General features: G+C 32.0%; 3 protein-coding genes across 4 annotated transcripts in view; all 3 read left to right on the top strand.

Annotated features, from left to right (window-relative positions):
• Nucleotides 1-20,184, top strand: part of apodb (apolipoprotein Db) — a 70,033-nt gene extending 49,849 nt beyond the window's left edge. The window contains exons 4-5 of one of the 2 annotated variants that reach the window (XM_041065893.1): nucleotides 18,406-18,491; nucleotides 19,038-20,184. In XM_041065893.1, coding sequence (XP_040921827.1) covers nucleotides 18,406-18,491; nucleotides 19,038-19,198 — 247 coding nt within the window. In that variant the 3' untranslated portion in view covers nucleotides 19,199-20,184. Of the gene's footprint in view, nucleotides 1-18,405; nucleotides 18,492-18,965 lie in introns of both variants that reach the window. The other variant, XM_041065892.1, reaches the window with a different exon arrangement.
• A 540-nt stretch (nucleotides 20,185-20,724) lies between these two features.
• otos (otospiralin) lies at nucleotides 20,725-22,694 on the top strand. Its single transcript, XM_041066040.1, has 4 exons — nucleotides 20,725-20,789; nucleotides 20,990-21,056; nucleotides 21,500-21,523; nucleotides 22,175-22,694. Exons 1-4 carry the CDS (start codon nucleotides 20,745-20,747, stop codon nucleotides 22,360-22,362), a joined length of 324 nt encoding a protein of 107 aa, XP_040921974.1. The 5' UTR covers nucleotides 20,725-20,744; the 3' UTR covers nucleotides 22,363-22,694.
• Nucleotides 22,695-23,120: 426 nt separating this feature from the next.
• Nucleotides 23,121-25,331, top strand: cops9 (COP9 signalosome subunit 9). The gene is made up of 3 exons (XM_041065980.1): nucleotides 23,121-23,309; nucleotides 23,920-23,992; nucleotides 25,183-25,331. The coding sequence occupies exons 1-3, from the start codon at nucleotides 23,247-23,249 to the stop codon at nucleotides 25,218-25,220; spliced, it is 174 nt and encodes a 57-aa protein (XP_040921914.1). The 5' UTR covers nucleotides 23,121-23,246; the 3' UTR covers nucleotides 25,221-25,331.
• The last annotated feature ends 480 nt before the right edge of the window (nucleotides 25,332-25,811 follow it).

Genomic DNA, 25,811 nt, shown 5'->3' with positions numbered 1-25,811 from the left:
CGAAAAAAACGCCATACTATACTATGACGTTTTTTATGACATTTTGAGGTCGAAAAAAATGCCATACTATACTATGACGTTTTTTATGACATTTTGAGGTCGAAAAAAATTTTGACTGTCTTTGGCCGAAAAAAACGCCATACTATACTATGACGTTTTTTATGACATTTTGAGGTCGAAAAAAATTTTGACTTTTTTTGGCCGAAAAAAACGGCATACTATACTATGACGTTTTTTTTGACATTTTGAGGTCGAAAAAAATTTTGACTTTTTTTGCCCGAAAAAAACGCCATACTATACTATGACGTTTTTTATGACATTTTGAGGTAGAAAAAAATTTTGAAATTTTTTGTCCGAAAAAAACGCCATACTATACTATGACGTTTTTTATGACATTTTGAGGTCGAAAAAAATTTTGACTTTTTTTGGCCGAAAAAAACGCCATACTATACTATGACGTTTTTTATGACATTTTGAGGTCGAAAAAAATTTTGAAATTTTTTGGCCGAAAAAAACGCCATACTATACTATGACGTTTTTTTGACATTTTGAGGTCGAAAAAAATGTTGACTTTTTTTGGCCGAAAAAAACGCCATACTATACTATGACGTTTTTTATGACATTTTGAGGTCGAAAAAAATTTTGAAATTTTTTGGCCGAAAAAAACGCCATACTATACTATGACGTTTTTTATGACATTTTGAGGTCGAAAAAAATTTTGACTTTTTTTGGCCGAAAAAAAACGCCATACTATACTATGACGTTTTTTAAGACATTTTGAGGTCGAAAAAAATTTTGAAATTTTTTGGCTGAAAAAAACGCCATACTATACTATGACGTTTTTTATGACATTTTGAGGTCGAAAAAAATTTTGAAATTTTTTGGCCGAAAAAAACGCCATACTATACTATGACGTTTTTTATGACATTTTGAGGTCGAAAAAAATTTTGACTTTCTTTGCCCGAAAAAAACGCCATACTATACTATGACGTTTTTTATGACATTTTGAGGTCGAAAAAAATTTTGACTTTTTTTGGCCGAAAAAAACGCCATACTATACTATGACGTTTTTTATGACATTTTGAGGTCGAAAAAAAATTGGACTTTTTTTTCCTGAAAAAAACGCCATACTATACTATGACGTTTTTTATGACATTTTGAGGTCGAAAAAAAATTGGACTTTTTTTTCCTGAAAAAAACGCCATACTATACTATGACGTTTTTTATGACATTTTGAGGTCCAAAAAAATTTTGACTTTTTTTGGCCGAAAAAAACGCCATACTATACTATGACGTTTTTTATGACATTTTGAGGTCGAAAAAAATTTTGAAATTTTTTGGCCGAAAAAAACGCCATACTATACTATGACGTTTTTTATGACAATTTGAGGTCGAAAAAAATTTATACTTTTTTTGCCCGAAAAAAACGCCATACTATACTATGACGTTTTTTATGACATTTTGAGGTCAAAAAAATTTTTGACTTTTTTTGGCTGATTTTGACGCCTTACTATACTATGACGTTTTTTATGACATTTTGAGGTCAAAAAAAATTTTGACAATTTTTGCCCGAAAAAAACGCCATACTATACTATGACGTTTTTTATGACATTTTGAGGTCGAGAAAAATTTTGAAATCTTTTGGCCGAAAAAAACGCCATACTATACTATGACGTTTTTTATGACATTTTGAGGTCAAAAAAAATTATGACGTTTTTTATGACATTTTGAGGTCAAAAAAATTTTTGACTTTTTTTGCCCGAAAAAAACGCCATACTATACTATGACGTTTTTTATGACATTTTGAGGTCAAAAAAATTTTTGACTTTTTTTGGCCGATTTTGACGCCTTACTATACTATGACGTTTTTTATGACATTTTGAGGTCAAAAAAATTTAGACTTTTTTTGGCTGATTTTGACGCCTTACTATACTATGACGTTTTTTATGACATTTTGAGGTCGAAAAAAATTTTGACTTTTTTTGCCCGAAAAAAACGCCATACTATACTATGACCTTTTTTAAGACATTTTGAGGTCGAAAAAAATTTTGAAATTTTTTAGCCGAAAAAAACGCCATACTATATACTATGACGTTTTTTATGACATTTTGAGGTCGAAAAAAATTTTGACTTTCTTTGCCCGAAAAAAACGCCATACTATACTATGACGTTTTTTATGACATTTTGAGGTCGAAAAAAATTTTGAAATTTTTTGGCCGAAAAAAACGCCATACTATACTATGACGTTTTTTATGACATTTTGAGGTCGAAAAAATTTTTGACTTTTTTTGGCCGAAAATAACGCCATACTATACTATGACGTTTTTTATGACATTTTGAGGTCGAAAAAAATTTTGACTTTTTTTGCCCGAAAAAAACGCCATACTATACTATGACCTTTTTTATGACATTTTGAGGTCGAAAAAAATTTTGAAATTTTTTGGCCGAAAAAAACGCCATACTATACTATGACGTTTTTTATGACATTTTGAGGTCGAAAAAAATTTTGACTTTCTTTGCCCGAAAAAAACGCCATACTATACTATGACGTTTTTTATGACATTTTGAGGTCGAAAAAAATTTTGAAATTTTTTGGCCGAAAAAAACGCCATACTATACTATGACGTTTTTTATGACATTTTGAGGTCGAAAAAAATTTTGAAATTTTTTGGCCGAAAAAAACGCCATACTATACTATGACGTTTTTTATGACATTTTGAGGTCGAAAAAAATTTGAAAATTTTTTTGCCGAAAAAAACACCATACTATACTATGACGTTTTTTATGACATTTTGAGGTCGAAAAAAATTTTGACTTTTTTTGGCCGAAAAAAACGCCATACTATACTATGACGTTTTTTATGACATTTTGAGGTCGAAAAAAAATTGGACTTTTTTTTCCTGAAAAAAACGCCATACTATACTATGACGTTTTTTATGACATTTTGAGGTCGAAAAAAAATTGGACTTTTTTTTCCTGAAAAAAACGCCATACTATACTATGACGTTTTTTATGACATTTTGAGGTCCAAAAAAATTTATACTTTTTTTGGCCGAAAAAAACGCCATACTATACTATGACGTTTTTTATGACATTTTGAGGTCGAAAAAAATTTTGAAATTTTTTGGCCGAAAAAAACGCCATACTATACTATGACGTTTTTTATGACAATTTGAGGTCGAAAAAAATTTATACTTTTTTTGCCCGAAAAAAACGCCATACTATACTATGACGTTTTTTATGACATTTTGAGGTCGAAAAAAAATGTGACTTTTTTTGCCCGAAAAAAACGCCATACTATACTATGACGTTTTTTATGACATTTTGAGGTCGAAAAAAAATTTGAAATTTTTTGCCTGAACGCCATACTATACTATGACGTTTTTTATGACATTTTGAGGTCGAAAAAAATTTTGACTGTCTTTGCCCGAAAAAAACGCCATACTATACTATGACGTTTTTTATGACATTTTGAGGTCGAAAAAAAATGTGACTTTTTTTGCCCGAAAAAAACGCCATACTATACTATGACGTTTTTTATGACATTTTGAGGTCGAAAAATTTTTTGACTTTTTTTGCCCGAAAAAAACGCCATACTATACTATGACGTTTTTTATGACATTTTGAGGTCCAAAAAATTTTTGACTTTTTTTGGCCGAAAAAAACGCCATACTATACTATGACGTTTTTTATGACATTTTGAGGTCGAAAAAAATGCCATACTATACTATGACGTTTTTTATGACATTTTGAGGTCGAAAAAAATTTTGAAATTTTTTGGCCGAAAAAAACGCCATACTATACTATGACGTTTTTTATGACATTTTGAGGTCGAAAAAAATTTTGAAATTTTTTGGCCGAAAAAAACGCCATACTATACTATGACGTTTTTTATGACATTTTGAAGTCGAAAAAAATTTTGAAAATTTTTGGCCGAAAAAAACGCCATACTATACTATGACGTTTTTTATGACATTTTTAGGCCGAAAAAAACGCCATACTATATTATGACGTTTTTTATGACATTTTGACGTCGAAAAAATTTTTGACTGTCTTTGGCCGAAAAAAACGCCATACTATACTATGACGTTTTTTATGACATTTTGAGGTCGAAAAAAATTTTGACTTTTTTTGGCCGAAAAAAACGCCATACTATACTATGACGTTTTTTATGACATTTTGAGGTCGAAAAAAATTTTGAAATTTTTTGGCCGAAAAAAAACGCCATACTATACTATGACGTTTTTTAAGACATTTTGAGGTCGAAAAAAATTTTGAAATTTTTTGGCTGAAAAAAACGCCATACTATACTATGACGTTTTTTATGACATTTTGAGGTCGAAAAAAATGCCATACTATACTATGACGTTTTTTATGACATTTTGAGGTCGAAAAAAATTTTGAAAATTTTTGGCCCAAAAAAACGCCATACTATACTATGACGTTTTTTATGACATTTTGAGGTCGAAAAAAATTTTGACTTCTTTTGGCCGAAAAAAACGCCATACTATACTATGACGTTTTTTATGACATTTTGAGGTCGAAAAAAATTTTGAAATCTTTTGGCCGAAAAAAACGCCATACTATACTATGACGTTTTTTATGACATTTTGAGGTCGAAAAAAATTTTGAAATCTTTTGGCCGAAAAAAACGCCATACTATACTATGACGTTTTTTATGACATTTTGAGGTCGAAAAAAATTTTGACTGTCTTTGCCCGAAAAAAACGCCATACTATACTATGACGTTTTTTATGACAATTTGAGGTCGAAAAAAATTTATACTTTTTTTGCCCGAAAAAAACGCCATACTATACTATGACGTTTTTTATGACATTTTGAGGTCGAAAAAAAATGTGACTTTTTTTGCCCGAAAAAAACGCCATACTATACTATGACGTTTTTTATGACATTTTGAGGTCGAAAAAAATTTTGACTTTTTTTGCCCGAAAAAAACGCCATACTATACTATGACGTTTTTTATGACATTTTGAGGTCCAAAAAATTTTTGACTTTTTTTGGCCGAAAAAAACGCCATACTATACTATGACGTTTTTTATGACATTTTGAGGTCGAAAAAAACGCCATACTATACTATGACGTTTTTTATGACATTTTGAGGTCGAAAAAAATTTTGAAATTTTTTGGCCGAAAAAAACGCCATACTATACTATGACGTTTTTTATGACATTTTGAGGTCGAAAAAAATTTGAAAAATTTTTTGCCGAAAAAAACACCATACTATACTATGACGTTTTTTATGACATTTTGAGGTCGAAAAAAATTTTGACTTTTTTTGGCCGAAAAAAACGCCATACTATACTATGACGTTTTTTATGACATTTTGAGGTCGAAAAAAAATTGGACTTTTTTTTCCTGAAAAAAACGCCATACTATACTATGACGTTTTTTATGACATTTTGAGGTCGAAAAAAAATTGGACTTTTTTTTCCTGAAAAAAACGCCATACTATACTATGACGTTTTTTATGACATTTTGAGGTCCAAAAAAATTTATACTTTTTTTGGCCGAAAAAAACGCCATACTATACTATGACGTTTTTTATGACATTTTGAGGTCGAAAAAAATTTTGAAATTTTTTGGCCGAAAAAAACGCCATACTATACTATGACGTTTTTTATGACAATTTGAGGTCGAAAAAAAATTTGACTTTTTTTTCCTGAAAAAAACGCCATACTATACTATGACGTTTTTTATGACATTTTGAGGTCGAAAAAAAATTGGACTTTTTTTTCCTGAAAAAAACGCCATACTATACTATGACGTTTTTTATGACATTTTGAGGTCCAAAAAAATTTTGACTTTTTTTGGCCGAAAAAAACGCCATACTATACTATGACGTTTTTTATGACATTTTGAGGTCGAAAAAAATTTTGAAATTTTTTGGCCGAAAAAAACGCCATACTATACTATGACGTTTTTTATGACAATTTGAGGTCGAAAAAAATTTATACTTTTTTTGCCCGAAAAAAACGCCATACTATACTATGACGTTTTTTATGACATTTTGAGGTCGAAAAAAAATGTGACTTTTTTTGCCCGAAAAAAACGCCATACTATACTATGACGTTTTTTATGACATTTTGAGGTCGAAAAAAAATTTGAAATTTTTTGCCCGAAAAAAACGCCATACTATACTATGACGTTTTTTATGACATTTTGAGGTCGAAAAAAATTTTGACTGTCTTTGCCCGAAAAAAACGCCATACTATACTATGACGTTTTTTATGACAATTTGAGGTCGAAAAAAATTTATACTTTTTTTGCCCGAAAAAAACGCCATACTATACTATGACGTTTTTTATGACATTTTGAGGTCGAAAAAAAATGTGACTTTTTTTGCCCGAAAAAAACGCCATACTATACTATGACGTTTTTTATGACATTTTGAGGTCGAAAAAATTTTTGACTTTTTTTGCCCGAAAAAAACGCCATACTATACTATGACGTTTTTTATGACATTTTGAGGTCCAAAAAATTTTTGACTTTTTTTGGCCGAAAAAAACGCCATACTATACTATGACGTTTTTTATGACATTTTGAGGTCGAAAAAAATGCCATACTATACTATGACGTTTTTTATGACATTTTGAGGTCGAAAAAAATTTTGACTGTCTTTGGCCGAAAAAAACGCCATACTATACTATGACGTTTTTTATGACATTTTGAGGTCGAAAAAAATTTTGACTTTTTTTGGCCGAAAAAAACGGCATACTATACTATGACGTTTTTTTTGACATTTTGAGGTCGAAAAAAATTTTGACTTTTTTTGCCCGAAAAAAACGCCATACTATACTATGACGTTTTTTATGACATTTTGAGGTAGAAAAAAATTTTGAAATTTTTTGTCCGAAAAAAACGCCATACTATACTATGACGTTTTTTATGACATTTTGAGGTCGAAAAAAATTTTGACTTTTTTTGGCCGAAAAAAACGCCATACTATACTATGACGTTTTTTATGACATTTTGAGGTCGAAAAAAATTTTGAAATTTTTTGGCCGAAAAAAACGCCATACTATACTATGACGTTTTTTTGACATTTTGAGGTCGAAAAAAATGTTGACTTTTTTTGGCCGAAAAAAACGCCATACTATACTATGACGTTTTTTATGACATTTTGAGGTCGAAAAAAATTTTGAAATTTTTTGGCCGAAAAAAACGCCATACTATACTATGACGTTTTTTATGACATTTTGAGGTCGAAAAAAATTTTGACTTTTTTTGGCCGAAAAAAACGCCATACTATACTATGACGTTTTTTAAGACATTTTGAGGTCGAAAAAAATTTTGAAATTTTTTGGCTGAAAAAAACGCCATACTATACTATGACGTTTTTTATGACATTTTGAGGTCGAAAAAAATGCCATACTATACTATGACGTTTTTTATGACATTTTGAGGTCGAAAAAAATTTTGAAAATTTTTGGCCCAAAAAAACGCCATACTATACTATGACGTTTTTTATGACATTTTGAGGTCGAAAAAAATTTTGACTTTTTTTGGCCGAAAAAAACGCCATACTATACTATGACGTTTTTTATGACATTTTGAGGTCGAAAAAAATTTTGAAATCTTTTGGCCGAAAAAAACGCCATACTATACTATGACGTTTTTTATGACATTTTGAGGTCGAAAAAAATTTTGACTTTTTTTGGCCGAAAATAACGCCATACTATACTATGACGTTTTTTATGACATTTTGAGGTCGAAAAAAATTGTGACTTTTTTTGGCCGAAAATAACGCCATACTATACTATGACGTTTTTTATGACATTTTGAGGTCGAAAAAAATTTTGACTTTTTTTGCCCGAAAAAAACGCCATACTATACTATGACCTTTTTTATGACATTTTGAGGTCGAAAAAAATTTTGAAATTTTTTGGCCGAAAAAAACGCCATACTATACTATGACGTTTTTTATGACATTTTGAGGTCGAAAAAAATTTTGACTTTCTTTGCCCGAAAAAAACGCCATACTATACTATGACGTTTTTTATGACATTTTGAGGTCGAAAAAAATGTTGACTTTTTTTGGCCGAAAAAAACGCCATACTATACTATGACGTTTTTTATGACATTTTGAGGTCGAAAAAAATGTTGACTTTTTTTGCCCGAAAAAAACGCCATACTATACTATGACGTTTTTTATGACATTTTGAGGTCGAAAAAAATTTTGAAATTTTTTGGCCGAAAAAAACGCCATACTATACTATGACGTTTTTTATGACATTTTGAGGTCGAAAAAAATTTTGACTTTTTTTGGCCGAAAAAAACGCCATACTATACTATGACGTTTTTTATGACATTTTGAGGTCGAACAAAATTTTGAAATTTTTTGGCCGAAAAAAACGCCATACTATACTATGACGTTTTTTATGACATTTTGAAGTCGAAAAAAATTTTGAAAATTTTTGGCCGAAAAAAACGCCATACTATACTATGACGTTTTTTTATGACATTTTTAGGCCGAAAAAAACGCCATACTATATTATGACGTTTTTTATGACATTTTGACGTCGAAAAAAATTTTGACTGTCTTTGGCCGAAAAAAACGCCATACTATACTATGACGTTTTTTATGACATTTTGAGGTCAAAAAAAATTTTGACTTTTTTTGGCTGATTTTGACGCCTTACTATACTATGACGTTTTTTATGACATTTTGAGGTCGAAAAAAATTTTTGACAATTTTTGCCCAAAAAAAACGCCATACTATACTATGACGTTTTTTATGACATTTTGAGGTCGAGAAAAATTTTGAAATCTTTTGGCCGAAAAAAACGCCATACTATACTATGACGTTTTTTATGACATTTTGAGGTCGAGAAAATTTTTGAAATTTTTTGGCCGAAAAAAACGCCATACTATACTATGACGTTTTTCATGATATTTTGAGGTCGAAAAAAATTTTGACTTTTTTTGGCCGAAAAAAACGCCATACTATACTATGACGTTTTTTATGACATTTTGAGGTCGAAAAAAATGTTGACTTTTTTTGCCCGAAAAAAACGCCATACTATACTATGACGTTTTTTATGACATTTTGAGGTCGAAAAAAATTTTGACTTTTTTTGTCCGATTTTGACGCCTTACTATACTATGACGTTTTTTTATGACATTTTGAGGTCGAAAAAAATTTTGAAATTTTTTGCCCGAAAAAGACGCCATACTATACTATGACCTTTTTTATGACATTTTGAGGTCGAAAAAAATTTTGAAATTTTTTGGCCGAAAAAAACGCCATACTATACTATGACGTTTTTTATGACATTTTGAGGTCGAAAAAAATTTTGACTTTCTTTGCCCGAAAAAAACGCCATACTATACTATGACGTTTTTTATGACATTTTGAGGTCGAAAAAAATTTTGACTTTCTTTGCCCGAAAAAAACGCCATACTATACTATGACGTTTTTTATGACATTTTGAGGTCGAAAAAAATTTTGAAATTTTTTGGCCGAAAAAAACGCCATACTATACTATGACGTTTTTTATGACATTTTGAGGTCGAAAAAAATTTTGAAATTTTTTGGCCGAAAAAAACGCCATACTATACTATGACGTTTTTTATGACATTTTGAGGTCGAAAAAAATTTGAAAAATTTTTTGCCGAAAAAAACACCATACTATACTATGACGTTTTTTATGACATTTTGAGGTCGAAAAAAATTTTGACTTTTTTTGGCCGAAAAAAACGCCATACTATACTATGACGTTTTTTATGACATTTTGAGGTCGAAAAAAAATTGGACTTTTTTTTCCTGAAAAAAACGCCATACTATACTATGACGTTTTTTATGACATTTTGAGGTCGAAAAAAAATTGGACTTTTTTTTCCTGAAAAAAACGCCATACTATACTATGACGTTTTTTATGACATTTTGAGGTCCAAAAAAATTTATACTTTTTTTGGCCGAAAAAAACGCCATACTATACTATGACGTTTTTTATGACATTTTGAGGTCGAAAAAAATTTTGAAATTTTTTGGCCGAAAAAAACGCCATACTATACTATGACGTTTTTTATGACAATTTGAGGTCGAAAAAAAATTGGACTTTTTTTTCCTGAAAAAAACGCCATACTATACTATGACGTTTTTTATGACATTTTGAGGTCGAAAAAAAATTGGACTTTTTTTTCCTGAAAAAAACGCCATACTATACTATGACGTTTTTTATGACATTTTGAGGTCCAAAAAAATTTTGACTTTTTTTGGCCGAAAAAAACGCCATACTATACTATGACGTTTTTTATGACATTTTGAGGTCGAAAAAAATTTTGAAATTTTTTGGCCGAAAAAAAACGCCATACTATACTATGACGTTTTTTATGACAATTTGAGGTCGAAAAAAATTTATACTTTTTTTGCCCGAAAAAAACGCCATACTATACTATGACGTTTTTTATGACATTTTGAGGTCGAAAAAAAATGTGACTTTTTTTGCCCGAAAAAAACGCCATACTATACTATGACGTTTTTTATGACATTTTGAGGTCGAAAAAAAATTTGAAATTTTTTGCCTGAAAAAAACGCCATACTATACTATGACGTTTTTTATGACATTTTGAGGTCGAAAAAAATTTTGACTGTCTTTGCCCGAAAAAAATGCCATACTATACTATGACGTTTTTTATGACAATTTGAGGTCGAAAAAAATTTATACTTTTTTTGCCCGAAAAAAACGCCATACTATACTATGACGTTTTTTATGACATTTTGAGGTCGAAAAAAAATGTGACTTTTTTTGCCCGAAAAAAACGCCATACTATACTATGACGTTTTTTATGACATTTTGAGGTCGAAAAAATTTTTGACTTTTTTTGCCCGAAAAAAACGCCATACTATACTATGACGTTTTTTATGACATTTTGAGGTCCAAAAAATTTTTGACTTTTTTTGGCCGAAAAAAACGCCATACTATACTATGACGTTTTTTATGACATTTTGAGGTCGAAAAAAATGCCATACTATACTATGACGTTTTTTATGACATTTTGAGGTCGAAAAAAATTTTGACTGTCTTTGGCCGAAAAAAACGCCATACTATACTATGACGTTTTTTATGACATTTTGAGGTCGAAAAAAATTTTGACTTTTTTTGGCCGAAAAAAACGGCATACTATACTATGACGTTTTTTTTGACATTTTGAGGTCGAAAAAAATTTTGACTTTTTTTGCCCGAAAAAAACGCCATACTATACTATGACGTTTTTTATGACATTTTGAGGTAGAAAAAAATTTTGAAATTTTTTGTCCGAAAAAAACGCCATACTATACTATGACGTTTTTTATGACATTTTGAGGTCGAAAAAAATTTTGACTTTTTTTGGCCGAAAAAAACGCCATACTATACTATGACGTTTTTTATGACATTTTGAGGTCGAAAAAAATTTTGAAATTTTTTGGCCGAAAAAAACGCCATACTATACTATGACGTTTTTTTGACATTTTGAGGTCGAAAAAAATGTTGACTTTTTTTGGCCGAAAAAAACGCCATACTATACTATGACGTTTTTTATGACATTTTGAGGTAGAAAAAAATTTTGAAATTTTTTGTCCGAAAAAAACGCCATACTATACTATGACGTTTTTTATGACATTTTGAGGTCGAAAAAAATTTTGACTTTTTTTGGCCGAAAAAAACGCCATACTATACTATGACGTTTTTTATGACATTTTGAGGTCGAAAAAAATTTTGAAATTTTTTGGCCGAAAAAAACGCCATACTATACTATGACGTTTTTTTGACATTTTGAGGTCGAAAAAAATGTTGACTTTTTTTGGCCGAAAAAAACGCCATACTATACTATGACGTTTTTTATGACATTTTGAGGTCGAAAAAAATTTTGAAATTTTTTGGCCGAAAAAAACGCCATACTATACTATGACGTTTTTTATGACATTTTGAGGTCGAAAAAAATTTTGACTTTTTTTGGCCGAAAAAAACGCCATACTATACTATGACGTTTTTTAAGACATTTTGAGGTCGAAAAAAATTTTGAAATTTTTTGGCTGAAAAAAACGCCATACTATACTATGACGTTTTTTATGACATTTTGAGGTCGAAAAAAATGCCATACTATACTATGACGTTTTTTATGACATTTTGAGGTCGAAAAAAATTTTGAAAATTTTTGGCCCAAAAAAACGCCATACTATACTATGACGTTTTTTATGACATTTTGAGGTCGAAAAAAATTTTGACTTTTTTTGGCCGAAAAAAATGCCATACTATACTATGACGTTTTTTATGACATTTTGAGGTCGAAAAAAATTTTGAAATCTTTTGGCCGAAAAAAACGCCATACTATACTATGACGTTTTTTATGACATTTTGAGGTCGAAAAAATTTTTGAAATTTTTTGGCCGAAAAAGACGCCATACTATACTATGACGTTTTTTATGACATTTTGAGGTCGAAAAAAAGGCCATACTATACTATGACGTTTTTTATGACATTTTGAGGTCGAAAAAAATTTTGATATTTTTTGGCCGAAAAAAACGCCATACTATACTATGACGTTTTTTATGACATTTTGAGGTCAAAAAAATTTTTGACTTTTTTTGCCCGAAAAAAAAGCCATACTATACTATGACGTTTTTCATGACATTTTGAGGTCAAAAAAAATTATGACGTTTTTTATGACATTTTGAGGTCAAAAAAAATTTTGACAATTTTTGCCCGAAAAAAACGCCATACTATACTATGACGTTTTTTATGACATTTTGAGGTAAAAAACAAATTTAGACTTTTTTTGGCCGATTTTGACGCCATACTATACTATGACGTTTTTTATGACATTTTGAGGTCAAAAAAAATTTTTGACTTTTTTTGGCCGAAAAAAACGCCATACTATACTATGACGTTTTTTATGACATTTTGAGGTCGAAAAAAATTTTGACTTTTTTTGGCCGAAAATAACGCCATACTATACTATGACGTTTTTTATGACATTTTGAGGTCGAAAAAAATTGTGACTTTTTTTGGCCGAAAATAACGCCATACTATACTATGACGTTTTTTATGACATTTTGAGGTCGAAAAAAATTTTGACTTTTTTTGCCCGAAAAAAACGCCATACTATACTATGACCTTTTTTATGACATTTTGAGGTCGAAAAAAATTTTGAAATTTTTTGGCCGAAAAAAACGCCATACTATACTATGACGTTTTTTATGACATTTTGAGGTCGAAAAAAATTTTGACTTTCTTTGCCCGAAAAAAACGCCATACTATACTATGACGTTTTTTATGACATTTTGAGGTCGAAAAAAATGTTGACTTTTTTTGGCCGAAAAAAACGCCATACTATACTATGACGTTTTTTATGACATTTTGAGGTCGAAAAAAATTTTGACTTTTTTTGCCCGAAAAAAACGCCATACTATACTATGACGTTTTTTATGACATTTTGAGGTCGAAAAAAATTTTGAAATTTTTTGGCCGAAAAAAACGCCATACTATACTATGACGTTTTTTATGACATTTTGAGGTCGAAAAAAATTTTGACTTTTTTTGGCCGAAAAAAACGCCATACTATACTATGACGTTTTTTATGACATTTTGAGGTCGAACAAAATTTTGAAATTTTTTGGCCGAAAAAAACGCCATACTATACTATGACGTTTTTTATGACATTTTGAAGTCGAAAAAAATTTTGAAAATTTTTGGCCGAAAAAAACGCCATACTATACTATGACGTTTTTTTATGACATTTTTAGGCCGAAAAAAACGCCATACTATATTATGACGTTTTTTATGACATTTTGACGTCGAAAAAAATTTTGACTGTCTTTGGCCGAAAAAAACGCCATACTATACTATGACGTTTTTTATGACATTTTGAGGTCAAAAAAAATTTTGACTTTTTTTGGCCGATTTTGACGCCTTACTATACTATGACGTTTTTTATGACATTTTGAGGTCGAAAAAAATTTTTGACAATTTTTGCCCAAAAAAAAACGCCATACTATACTATGACGTTTTTTATGACATTTTGAGGTCGAGAAAAATTTTGAAATCTTTTGGCCGAAAAAAACGCCATACTATACTATGACGTTTTTTATGACATTTTGAGGTCGAGAAAATTTTTGAAATTTTTTGGCCGAAAAAAACGCCATACTATACTATGACGTTTTTCATGATATTTTGAGGTCGAAAAAAATTTTGACTTTTTTTGGCCGAAAAAAACGCCATACTATACTATGACGTTTTTTATGACATTTTGAGGTCGAAAAAAATGTTGACTTTTTTTGCCCTAAAAAAACGCCATACTATACTATGACGTTTTTTATGACATTTTGAGGTCGAAAAAAATTTTGACTTTTTTTGTCCGATTTTGACGCCTTACTATACTATGACGTTTTTTTATGACATTTTGAGGTCGAAAAAAATTTTGAAATTTTTTGCCCGAAAAAGACGCCATACTATACTATGACCTTTTTTATGACATTTTGAGGTCGAAAAAAATTTTGAAATTTTTTGGCCGAAAAAAACGCCATACTATACTATGACGTTTTTTATGACATTTTGAGGTCGAAAAAAATTTTGACTTTCTTTGCCCGAAAAAAACGCCATACTATACTATGACGTTTTTTATGACATTTTGAGGTCGAAAAAAATTTTGAAATTTTTTGGCCGAAAAAAACGCCATACTATACTATGACGTTTTTTATGACATTTTGAGGTCGAAAAAAATTTTGACTTTTTTTGGCCGAAAAAAACGCCATACTATACTATGACGTTTTTTATGACATTTTGAGGTCGAAAAAAATTTTGAAATTTTTTGGCCGAAAAAAACGCCATACTATACTATGACGTTTTTTATGACATTTTGAAGTCGAAAAAAATTTTGAAAATTTTTGGCCGAAAAAAACGCCATACTATACTATGACGTTTTTTTATGACATTTTTAGGCCGAAAAAAACGCCATACTATATTATGACGTTTTTTATGACATTTTGACGTCGAAAAAAATTTTGACTGTCTTTGGCCGAAAAAAACGCCATACTATACTATGACGTTTTTTATGACATTTTGAGGTCAAAAAAAATTTTGACTTTTTTTGGCTGATTTTGACGCCTTACTATACTATGACGTTTTTTATGACATTTTGAGGTCGAAAAAAATTTTTGACAATTTTTGCCCGAAAAAAACGCCATACTATACTATGACGTTTTTTATGACATTTTGAGGTCGAGAAAAATTTTGAAATCTTTTGGCCGAAAAAAACGCCATACTATACTATGACGTTTTTTATGACATTTTGAGGTCGAGAAAATTTTTGAAATTTTTTGGCCGAAAAAAAACGCCATACTATACTATGACGTTTTTCATGATATTTTGAGGTCGAAAAAAATTTTGACTTTTTTTGGCCGAAAAAAACGCCATACTATACTATGACGTTTTTTATGACATTTTGAGGTCGAAAAAAATGTTGACTTTTTTTGCCCGAAAAAAACGCCATACTATACTATGACGTTTTTTATGACATTTTGAGGTCGAAAAAAATTTTGACTTTTTTTGTCCGATTTTGACGCCTTACTATACTATGACGTTTTTTTATGACATTTTGAGGTCGAAAAAAATTTTGAAATTTTTTGCCCGAAAAAGACGCCATACTATACTATGACCTTTTTTATGACATTTTGAGGTCGAAAAAAATTTTGAAATTTTTTGGCCGAAAAAAACGCCATACTATACTATGACGTTTTTTATGACATTTTGAGGTCGAAAAAAATTTTGACTTTCTTTGCCCGAAAAAAACGCCATACTATACTATGACGTTTTTTATGACATTTTGAGGTCGAAAAAAATTTTGAAATTTTTTGGCCGAAAAAAACGCCATACTATACTATGACGTTTTTTATGACATTTTGAGGTCGAAAAAAATTTTGACTTTTTTTGCCCGAAAAAAACGCCATACTATACTATGACGTTTTTTATGACATTTTGAGGTCGAAAAAAATTTTGAAATTTTTTGGCCGAAAAAAACGCCATACTATACTATGACGTTTTTTATGACATTTTGAAGTCGAAAAAAATTTTGAAAGTTTTTGGCCGAAAAAAACGCCATACTATACTATGACGTTTTTTATGACATTTTGAGGTCAAAAAAAATTTTGACAATTTTTGCCCGAAAAAAACGCACTACCATACTATGACGTTTTTTATGACATTTTGAGGTCAAAAATTTTTTTGACTTTTTTTGCCCGAAAAAAATGCCTTACTATACTATGACGTTTTTTATGACATTTTGAGGTCAAAAAAAATTTTGACTTTTTTTGGCTGATTTTGACGCCTTACTATACTATGACGTTTTTTATGACATTTTGAGGTCAAAAAAAATGTTGACTTTTTTTGCCCAAAAAAAACCCCATACTATACTATGACGTTTTTTATGACATTTTGAGGTCAAAAAAATTTTTGACAATTTTTGCCCGAAAAAAACGCCATACTATACTATGACGTTTTTTATGACATTTTGAGGTCAAAAAAATTTTTGACTTTTTTTGCCAAAAAAAAACCGCCATACTATACTATGACGTTTTTTATGACATTTTGAGGTCAAAATAAATTTTCACTTTTTTTGCCCAAAAAAAAACGCCATACTATGCTATGACGTTTTTTTATGACATTCTTAGGTCAAAAAAATTTTTGACTTTTTTTGCCCGAAAAAACCTCCATACTATACTATGACGTTTTTTATGACATTTTGAGGTCAAAAAATTTTTTGACTTTTTTTGCCCGAAAAAAACGCCATACTATACTATGACGTTTTTTATGATATTTTGAGGTCAAAAAAAATTTTGACTTTTTTTGCCCGAAAAAAACGCCATACTATACTATGACGTTTTTTATGATATTTGGAGGTCAAAAAAAATGTTGACAATTTTTGCCCAAAAAAAACGCCATACTATACTATGACGTTTTTTATGACATTTTGAGGTCAAAAAATTTTTTGACTTTTTTTGTCCGATTTTGACGCCTTACTATACTATGACGTTTTTATGACATTTTGAGGTCAAAAAAAATTTTGACTTTTTTTGCCCGAAAAAACCGCCATACTATACTATGACGTTTTTTATGACATTTTGAGGTCAAAAAAAATTTTGACAATTTTTGCCCGAAAAAAACGTACTACCATACTATGACGTTTTTTATGGCATTTTGAGGTCAAAAATTTTTTTGACTTTTTTTGCCCGAAAAAAACGCCTTACTATACTATGACGTTTTTTATGACATTTTGAGGTCAAAAAAAATTTTGACTTTTTTTGGCTGATTTTGACGCCTTACTATACTATGACGTTTTTTATGACATTTTCAGGTCAAAAAATATTTTGACTTTTTTTGCCCGAAAAAAACGCCATACTATACTATGACGTTTTTTATGACATTTTGAGGTCAAAAAAAATTTTGACAATTTTTGCCCGAAAAAAACGCCATACTATACTATGACGTTTTTTATGACATTTTGAGGTCAAAAATTTTTTTGACTTTTTTTGGCCGATTTTGACGCCTTACTATACTATGACGTTTTTTATGACATTTTGAGGTCAAAAAAAATTTGGACGTTTTTTGGCCGATTTTGACGCCTTACTATACTATGACGTTTTTTATGACATTTTGAGGTCAAAAAAATTTTTGACTTTTTTTGCCCAAAAAAAACGCCATACTATACTATGACGTTTTTTATGACATTTTGAGGTCAAAATAAATTTTCACTTTTTTTGCCCAAAAAAAAACGCCATACTATGCTATGACGTTTTTTATGATATTCTTAGGTCAAAAAAATTTTTGACTTTTTTTGCCCGAAAAAAACGCCATACTATACTATGACGTTTTTTATGACATTTTGAGGTCAAAAAAAATTTTGACTTTTTTTGCCTGATTTTGACGCCATACTATACTATGACGTTTTTTATGACATTTTGAGGTCAAAAAAAATTTTGACTTTTTTTGGCCGATTTTGTCGCCTTACTATACTATGACCATTTTTATGACATTTTGAGGCCTTTCTAAAGTATTATTTTTTTGGCATATTTTTTACACCTTACTATAATATGAAGTTTTTTTTTGACATTTTTAGGTCTCATTAAATTATGACTTTTTTTTGGCATATTGCCCCGAGAATATCAATGAACCTTCTGGATTGTGTGTATTCCTAAACAGAGGAAATATTGGAGGCAAAACTATGTAGTTACAGAGAATCAGTTCTTTCATTCTGATTGTTTGACTTGAATCATTATTTCCTTATTTATATATATTGTATGTCCTCCACTTTAAAACATAGAATGTACTTCTGCTGATTTGATGTGCCCTTTATATTAGTTAAATTAAAATTAATTTGTTTCTCCTTCTCTTTCTTTTTGTGTCTCAGTAAGGACAAGGTGAGAATAGCAGAAGGCACGGCGGTGGTTCAGGACCCGAGAGAACAGGCCAGACTTGGAGTAAGCTTCTCCTATTGTAAGTGCTCCTCTCCACTTTTTTAAAATTTCTGTCTTACACCGCCTTCTACCTCTTCTACTTTGTCATCTTTTGTCTTTCTTTATATTGTTTTAAAGAAGTTCAGAATTTTAGGAATAATAAATATTTGCAAGCTTAGTGTACTAAGGTCATTACATAGAAAATCAGCAGCTTCTCCTCTGGTCACTGAGACTAACTGAGCTCATCCTGGCTAAAGGGCACACATACCTCACCAGTGACAATATTATCTGCTGATACATGACACAGCGGCATGTCACATGTCACTGTGTTTGTAACGTCAGTGACAATGAGCCCGTCTGTCTGCCTGCAAAAGCCAGACTCTTGCCCTCTTGCCCTCGCAGATCTCACTACGAATGTAGATTTTAACATTTTAAAACTATGTCTAAACAGTTTAGTAGATTCTAATAATCGTCATCTTGTTTTTCTCTCGGTCTCCGTGACCTTTGCTTCCAGTCACTCCCTACAGTCCATACTGGGTTCTGAGCACTGACTACACCAGTTTGTCCGTCGTGTACTCCTGCACAGATGTCCTGCGCCTGTTCCACGTCGACTACGCCTGGATCCTTGGCCGGTCGCGCTTCCTGCCTCCTGAGACTGTGCGTTACGCCAAAAACCTGCTGATCAACGAAGGAATTGACCTGTTCAGGATGAAGGCCACAGATCAGATGGGCTGCAAGGATAACTAGGGATTCATGGAAACACGGCTGTGCAGTGTATTATGAGAGTACTGGACTCATAATGTTATAAGATGCAGTTTTTTTTCAGAGATCAAGGTGATTCAGTCAGACAAGGTTTTGTATAATTGGCATCTTAATGCTTTGGCTAAAAAAGTTTATCATGGAAAGAAAAATGAAAATGTAACAAAATGTGTGTTTAAAAAAAGTTATCCATTAATTGGAACTCTTTTGTATTCAATCAGGATCTCAGTATGATTTGATTTCTATTTTTATTTTTCAAGGATCATCCATATATAGTGTGGATTGGAGTATGTCTCAACAAAAACTGGTTCAATCTGCAGCCTTTATCTTTAAAATATATGTTTATATTTTAATTCTCTATTAGCTGCTCAATACTTTAAAGATGGGGAAACTGATTTTGTAAAACCTGCCTCAGCACCAGTGCCTGTAATTCATTTGATTACATTACAACTATTAATATATTGTTTTTTCATGTACTCTATTAGTGCATCTTGTATTATTTACTATAACGTGTTCCTTAATGAATCAAATGCTCTTAAAAAAAACAGTGTATTAAAGGTGTATTCATTAAGCAGCTATTGTTCTTTGTTTATTCTCTCATTTATCTGATGAGCATTGTCCTGACTCACTGTGAAGATGGAAAAGAATTTCAGTCTTTCCAGTTCAAAAACATGATCTCTTGTTTATAAAAAGAAAGAAAAACCAATAGAAATCAAAGGAAGTAAACCGTATTTGCTGACATTGTTCACAAATAAGACGTTCTTTAAAAACACATAACATAAAAACTGCTACACATACAGTATATGTATAATATAGTAGACACTGATGATAGCTTTTAAGTTTTTCCTCAAGCTCTGGGAATACTTAAAAAAAAAAAAACACTAGCGCTGCAAGTAATGATTGTTCTTATTGTTGATTAATCTGCCGCTTATTTTATCAATCAGTCAATTTTTCATGGTGTAATTTCTCACGTACCAAGGCAACATCTTCAGATGTTTTGTCTGACCAATCATAAAATCATGAATAGGAATAATCAGAGTGAATCAACTTGACTGTACTTCATGATCAGCACAGACAAAAGACACAACTTTTGAGCCATTTCACAGCTTTAACTACTGAACTCCATAAACAGGACGACAGACAAGGAAGCAGAAATAGACCAGTGCTATATATGCCAAGGTCTACATTGCTCTCTATATATTGCTGGGTAGAATTGATTTGTGATATGAAAGTTTGTCTGAACCTCTTCTCTGAAATCAAGCCTTGTGATGTGACACTGATACATTTGTACACAGTTAAAAATGTGTTTGTCCCCTAATAAAAATGTCTTCATGACAAAAAAATACATGCATGGACAGATTTTATACCACCTGGAAAAACCAAGGAAAGAACTTCTCTGTTCAAATAGAGTATAATCTGGGCAAGGCTTAGCTTGGCTGTGTTTGTGTGTTCACATGTATGTGTGTGTGTGTGTAGGTCTTCTGGCTTTTCCTCTGCTGACCCCCACACACCACAGACCACAGTGAACCAGCAGATGAACAGCAGCTCCTCTCTCCACAGCTTCACAAACCATTTACAGGTAAATATCCGCAGAATTTGATTTTATTCTCTGAGATTCATGTAAAACTACAAAAAAAAAAAAAACAACAAGAAAAAGGGGTAGTATGTCAGGACTTATATCTGTTTAGCTCAGTTCAGTTATTAATTCAGAGGAAGGGATTGTTCTGTTGCTGTATAGACTGAAAAACTACAGCATGATGGGCATTTTTGTTCACTTAGGAGGGCAAGATGAAGCTGCTCGTCTGGCTCAGTATTCTCCTCTGCCTCTTCGCCTGTCATTTCATTGGTAAGTTCCTCATTTTAAAGTCTGTTAATCTTACAGTAGTTTTAAATACTGTCTTGGCAGGGTTGTAACTGCAGTTTGGTTTGTTTGCACAGTGAAAAAATATTGGGGATTATAACATGACAACATAAGAGTTGTAAGTTTGACATATGTGTTTACAATTGTTTATCAAAATAGCTGTGAATCATGTATGATTCTCCCAGATGTGAAAGTGCTGCATTTGTTTTTGGTGACTACATGTGTACAAAGAGGACTCTGTCTAATGATAAATTCCTCCTGCTTCAGTGCGCTTGAAAGGTCAGCAAAAATATTTGAGGAGGGAGCAGGTATCCTGCAGTCCTCTGTGAGAAAGCTCAGTTTTCAAGACCTGAATCCTGTCTTTGTAAATAGAAAGCTGCGGAATGCTTGGGAATGTTCATTTTTTTCTTCTTTCCTCTTCTTCACAGAGGGCAGAGTCATCCCAGAAGGAGGTACTGTATATAAATAACATCTTTTTGATACATCATATTTTATATTTTATACAGTCAACAGTCAGTCTAAAAATGTATGAAAAATAGTCAGAAAAAAAAAAAAAAATATATATATATATATATTAAAAAATATATATGAAAATTAGGAGAAAAAAAATATATAAAGTATATATATACTTTCACTTTTACTGTCAAAACAGCAGCTGTAGATGTCAAGTAATGCATCTTTATTTGAGGGACCAAAAAAAAAAGGTTTTTTTAACAGTAGGAATTTTGAACAATATTTTGAAACTGATCATTGAGTCTGAAATACTTTAACAGCTGAAGTCACAGTCGACCAGAGTGTTTTGCAGTCAAAACACGTTGTATATTTTGAACAGCAGGTGTGGCTCAATCTCTCCTGAGAGGAAGAACCTGCTCTTCGTCTCTTTTCACCCACAGTGTATAATCTACAAGCTCACAGTCATTCTCTGAAGGCTGTGTAAAGTACAATAGGCTGACTGAACAAACTGAACCTGAACATGGGGCAGCTTTACATCATCATTAAATAACTAATGGAATGTGATAGGGTATATAACAGCAAGTGTACTAGTGTCACAGTGTGGATTTATCCTTTAACTTCTCTGCTCTCCTGTTGCATGTGTGTTTTAGTGCCATACGATGAGCCACCAGCTGTCCCCTACTGGCCCTACTCCACGTCTGACTTCTGGAACTACATCGAATACTTCAAATCAATCGGTGCCTACAACCATATCAATGAGATGGCCCGGGCCTTTTTCGCCCACCAGCCCATCGGAGACACCCTGGGATATGAGACCAATGAGGGACACGAACACTGAGAGGGGTGGAAGGTGCCAGGAGCAGAAGAAAGGATTTAGTAGCTGCCTTTCTACCTTCAGTAATTATAAAGGAATGCATTTCTTACTTTAGCAGACAGAAGGGATTTTGAGTAGAGAAGGAAAAATAAACAAGATCAAACATAAGCCACAAATTAAATGAGGTGAAGGACAAGGGTAGCATTCACAAAACTTAGTTTTTTGGTCCAAGTGTAACAATGTGTGTGTTACTGTAGCATAGATGTAGAATTCAGAGGTAGAAGAAACTGAACTTCTGTAGTAGATTGTATAATATCTACATGTAGTATGCCACAAATAAACATGATTTAAATATCTAATAATGCCTATAATCATGTCAGTTTCATTTATTTTATTTATTTTAATTTTTTTCTTCTTTTTTCTTGACTTTCTTTCAATTGTAACATTGCAACAGTTAGAAGGTAAGCAGCCATCTTTGTTGCTAAACTGTAAAGAAACCCCACAAATACTCATAAATATTTTATAAATAAATTAATGAATGAATGAATAAATAAAAAGCTGAACATTCACAGCCATTGAAGTGTATTGAGGAGAATCTCAACTGATAGAAGAGCTTTAACTAACAAGAGGAATTCATATTTTAAGATAATAATATGGTTAATATGATTTTACTACTGTAGTCTCCGTATTAGTCACGGAACATAACAACTGTTTGCAGGCAGTGTTATTGTAGGTGAATAGAGGACCGAATGTAAGAGGCTATTAGCGACAGCCGGGCGCAATTTAGTGCTGCACACATTTGTTTTGTTTACGAAGGCAGAGAAGCTAGCCCAACTAGCCACAAACTCAAAGCTACAACGTATTTTAAGATTAAGTGCCTCTGAATTGTCACTAAAATAGAGAAAAAAATGAAACCTGCAGTGGACGAGATGTTTCCTGAAGGAGCTGGACCCTACGTGGATCTGGACGAGGTCAGTCGAGTTAAAACAACAACATAAGCATACAAACACTGGCTAATGCTAGCTAGCTCGGTAACGTTAAAACATATCAAAACAAGTCTGAGGAAAACGCTATCGTTAAACTACCAAAAACACAAAAGGCATTAAAATGCTCTCTGATATACCGGGTTTGCAGAGATCTGGGGGCAGACGCAGAAGGTTAAAGACTGTTTACATTACTGTTGATTTATGAGTTATGTTTCTGTTTCCCCATAAGGAAACGCCGTTCGTTTAATTTAAACTGCCTTCATCATTGTCGGCCCTGTTAGATCATGTACTCATGTACTCACCCCAGGGCAGCTTCTTTCATCACAGTAGTCTTCAATAGCTAAAAAGCTGAAAACGTGCTGCCTCTTCAGCTTCCCTTGTGTGATAGTTAACTATGGAACGGTTACATTTAACTCCAGATATAGAGGGTCTGTCTTATGTAAGTTAAAACTGCACAGTGTACTATTCAGACAAATAAAAGCAGCAAATCTTTTCATTTGAGAAGCTGGAAAGTGTTGCTGGAAAGCTGGGGCTTTTGTGTGTGTGTGTGCTTTTCTTGTGTCATATAACTGATTGCACTGTTGTGTGTTAACAGGCAGGAGGCAGCAGCGGCCTGCTAATGGACCTGGCAGCCAATGAAAAAGCAGTCCACTCTGATTTCTTTAATGGTGAATTCACAGTCTCTTACTGATGCTTTTATGTAAAGCATGTCTTCCAAATAATTAAGCAGTTTTTTTTCTTTGGCCATGTACAGCTTGGACTTATAGTCAAACTTAAGGTGAACAGAACTGTAATGTTGAGCAATTCAAGCACATGTATGAAGTAAAGGAAAAAACTCCAGCTATTAAAAAAATCTTTTCAAGCAGCAGCATCATATCACTAATAAGGTTTCTTTGCAACATATTTACTTAAATACATTCAAATATTCCAATATTGTTTCAGTAACATGAAAGGATAAAATAATGAAAACAAGATTGCTGATAAAAATGTCTGGAGACTGGAGTTTTAGTGTGAGGACATTATGCAGTTTTTTTGCTTTAACCACATTGTTGTCTCAAATTAACCCTCAAAAATCCAGTCGTTCTCCTGTAAACACTTGTTTATGTGCTAGAAAGCGTAAACACAGAGAGGACGCACAAAAACACTAAGCTAATCTGTTTTCCGTCTTGCAGCGTTGGCTGCAGGCAAAACAATATTGGCTTAGCAGCACATGACCTAGAAAGAAAAGAGCTGATTGTTAAAAAGAGGGGAGTGAAAGAAAAAAAAGGAGGAAAAGAGTAGAGAAGAGGAGGATGGTAAAGAGAGTTTATAGCTGCTGTAAGACTGAAACTCAGTGGGACACCTCGCCAGTCAGCTGCTTTAAAACGCACACACACACACTTAACACAGCTAAAACTAACATTCAGTGAATTCACATGTGTAGCCTGTCCTACCCCGTGGCACTAAGAAGGAATTGAGCCTTCATGCTAATAACGTACAAACTCAAAGTACTATAAGGCCATGCTTCATTTGGAAATAGATGCATCTCATGTCCAGAATGATAAGACGTAATGGTTTGGAACTTGGATGAGGTTTGATAGCATTTTACTGAATTCATACCCAGTATCGTATTATCTTTTCAAATCAGAATCCGTTATCAAATCCTGATTACACGTGTCTGAAACTACAAACACCATCCACTTGCAGAGTAATTTGCCTTTTCATTCATAAACACTCTCTGGCTGAGTACAGACTCCAGCTGCAGCGAGCCCATTAATCAGAGAATCTAAGAGTTTTGGACTAATTTTAACCCTGTTCTCTTCTTCTTTTTGTTTCTCTTTTCTTTTATCTTCTTTCTTGCTCTGGTTTCTATCTGCAGACTTTGAGGATCTTTTCGATGACGATGACCTGCAGTGACAACAATGCTTGAACACCTCCATTATTGTATGATTGTGTACATTAAAAAAAAAAAAATTGTGTAAATGGGCTTTTTTGGACTACACGTTCTCTCTTATTTGTACAGCCCCCGTCCTACACGTCTCTCACCACCATTCTGAAATAAAGCCTTTTTGTTTTAAAAAAGAAAAGCTGTCTTGGTGAACCAGGTGTCTGTGAATTCTGAAAATCCCTTACATTCCAGGTTTAGAGAAAATTATGAGTATGGTTTTGGCGTCGTCGTGTTTGAATCTGCTACCGACTGGATTGTAGGTTTAAGGGCTCTGCGAAACACCTGTTAGCAAACGTAATTACATACAAGATACAATGTTAACATGACCACTAAATGTTCAGTTGGGGCACGATGGGACAGGAAAGGGGCGGCAAAAAATGTGGAAATGCTAAAGTGCTGGTAAGTATCTGTAGGACTGGGTCAGGTATAAATAGAGAAACTGGAAAAGCTGTGATTTGATTTTACTTGTAACATTAGAATCACATTTTATGTGCCTCCCCTGTCTTCAGATGTTTGTACTGTCAGATTAGCTCTGCGGTTTTTGTCTCATCATTTTTGAT

This window comes from Toxotes jaculatrix, chromosome 20 (genome assembly GCF_017976425.1).
Source record: "Toxotes jaculatrix isolate fToxJac2 chromosome 20, fToxJac2.pri, whole genome shotgun sequence".
In the NCBI taxonomy this organism is placed as follows: Eukaryota; Metazoa; Chordata; class Actinopteri; family Toxotidae; genus Toxotes; species Toxotes jaculatrix.
This window is presented reverse-complemented; position numbering and strand designations above follow the sequence as displayed.

Coding starts and splice junctions, on each gene's coding strand:
- otos (XM_041066040.1), top strand. CDS start 20,745: ATGAACAGCAGCTCCTCTCTCCACAGCTTCACAAACCATTTACAG. Junction 21,057..21,499: donor CTTCGCCTGTCATTTCATTG/GTAAGTTCCTCA, acceptor TCTTCTTCACAG/AGGGCAGAGTCATCCCAGAA. Junction 21,524..22,174: donor CAGAGTCATCCCAGAAGGAG/GTACTGTATATA, acceptor TGTGTGTTTTAG/TGCCATACGATGAGCCACCA.
- cops9 (XM_041065980.1), top strand. CDS start 23,247: ATGAAACCTGCAGTGGACGAGATGTTTCCTGAAGGAGCTGGACCCTAC. Junction 23,310..23,919: donor CCTACGTGGATCTGGACGAG/GTCAGTCGAGTT, acceptor GTGTGTTAACAG/GCAGGAGGCAGCAGCGGCCT. Junction 23,993..25,182: donor CCACTCTGATTTCTTTAATG/GTGAATTCACAG, acceptor TTCTATCTGCAG/ACTTTGAGGATCTTTTCGAT.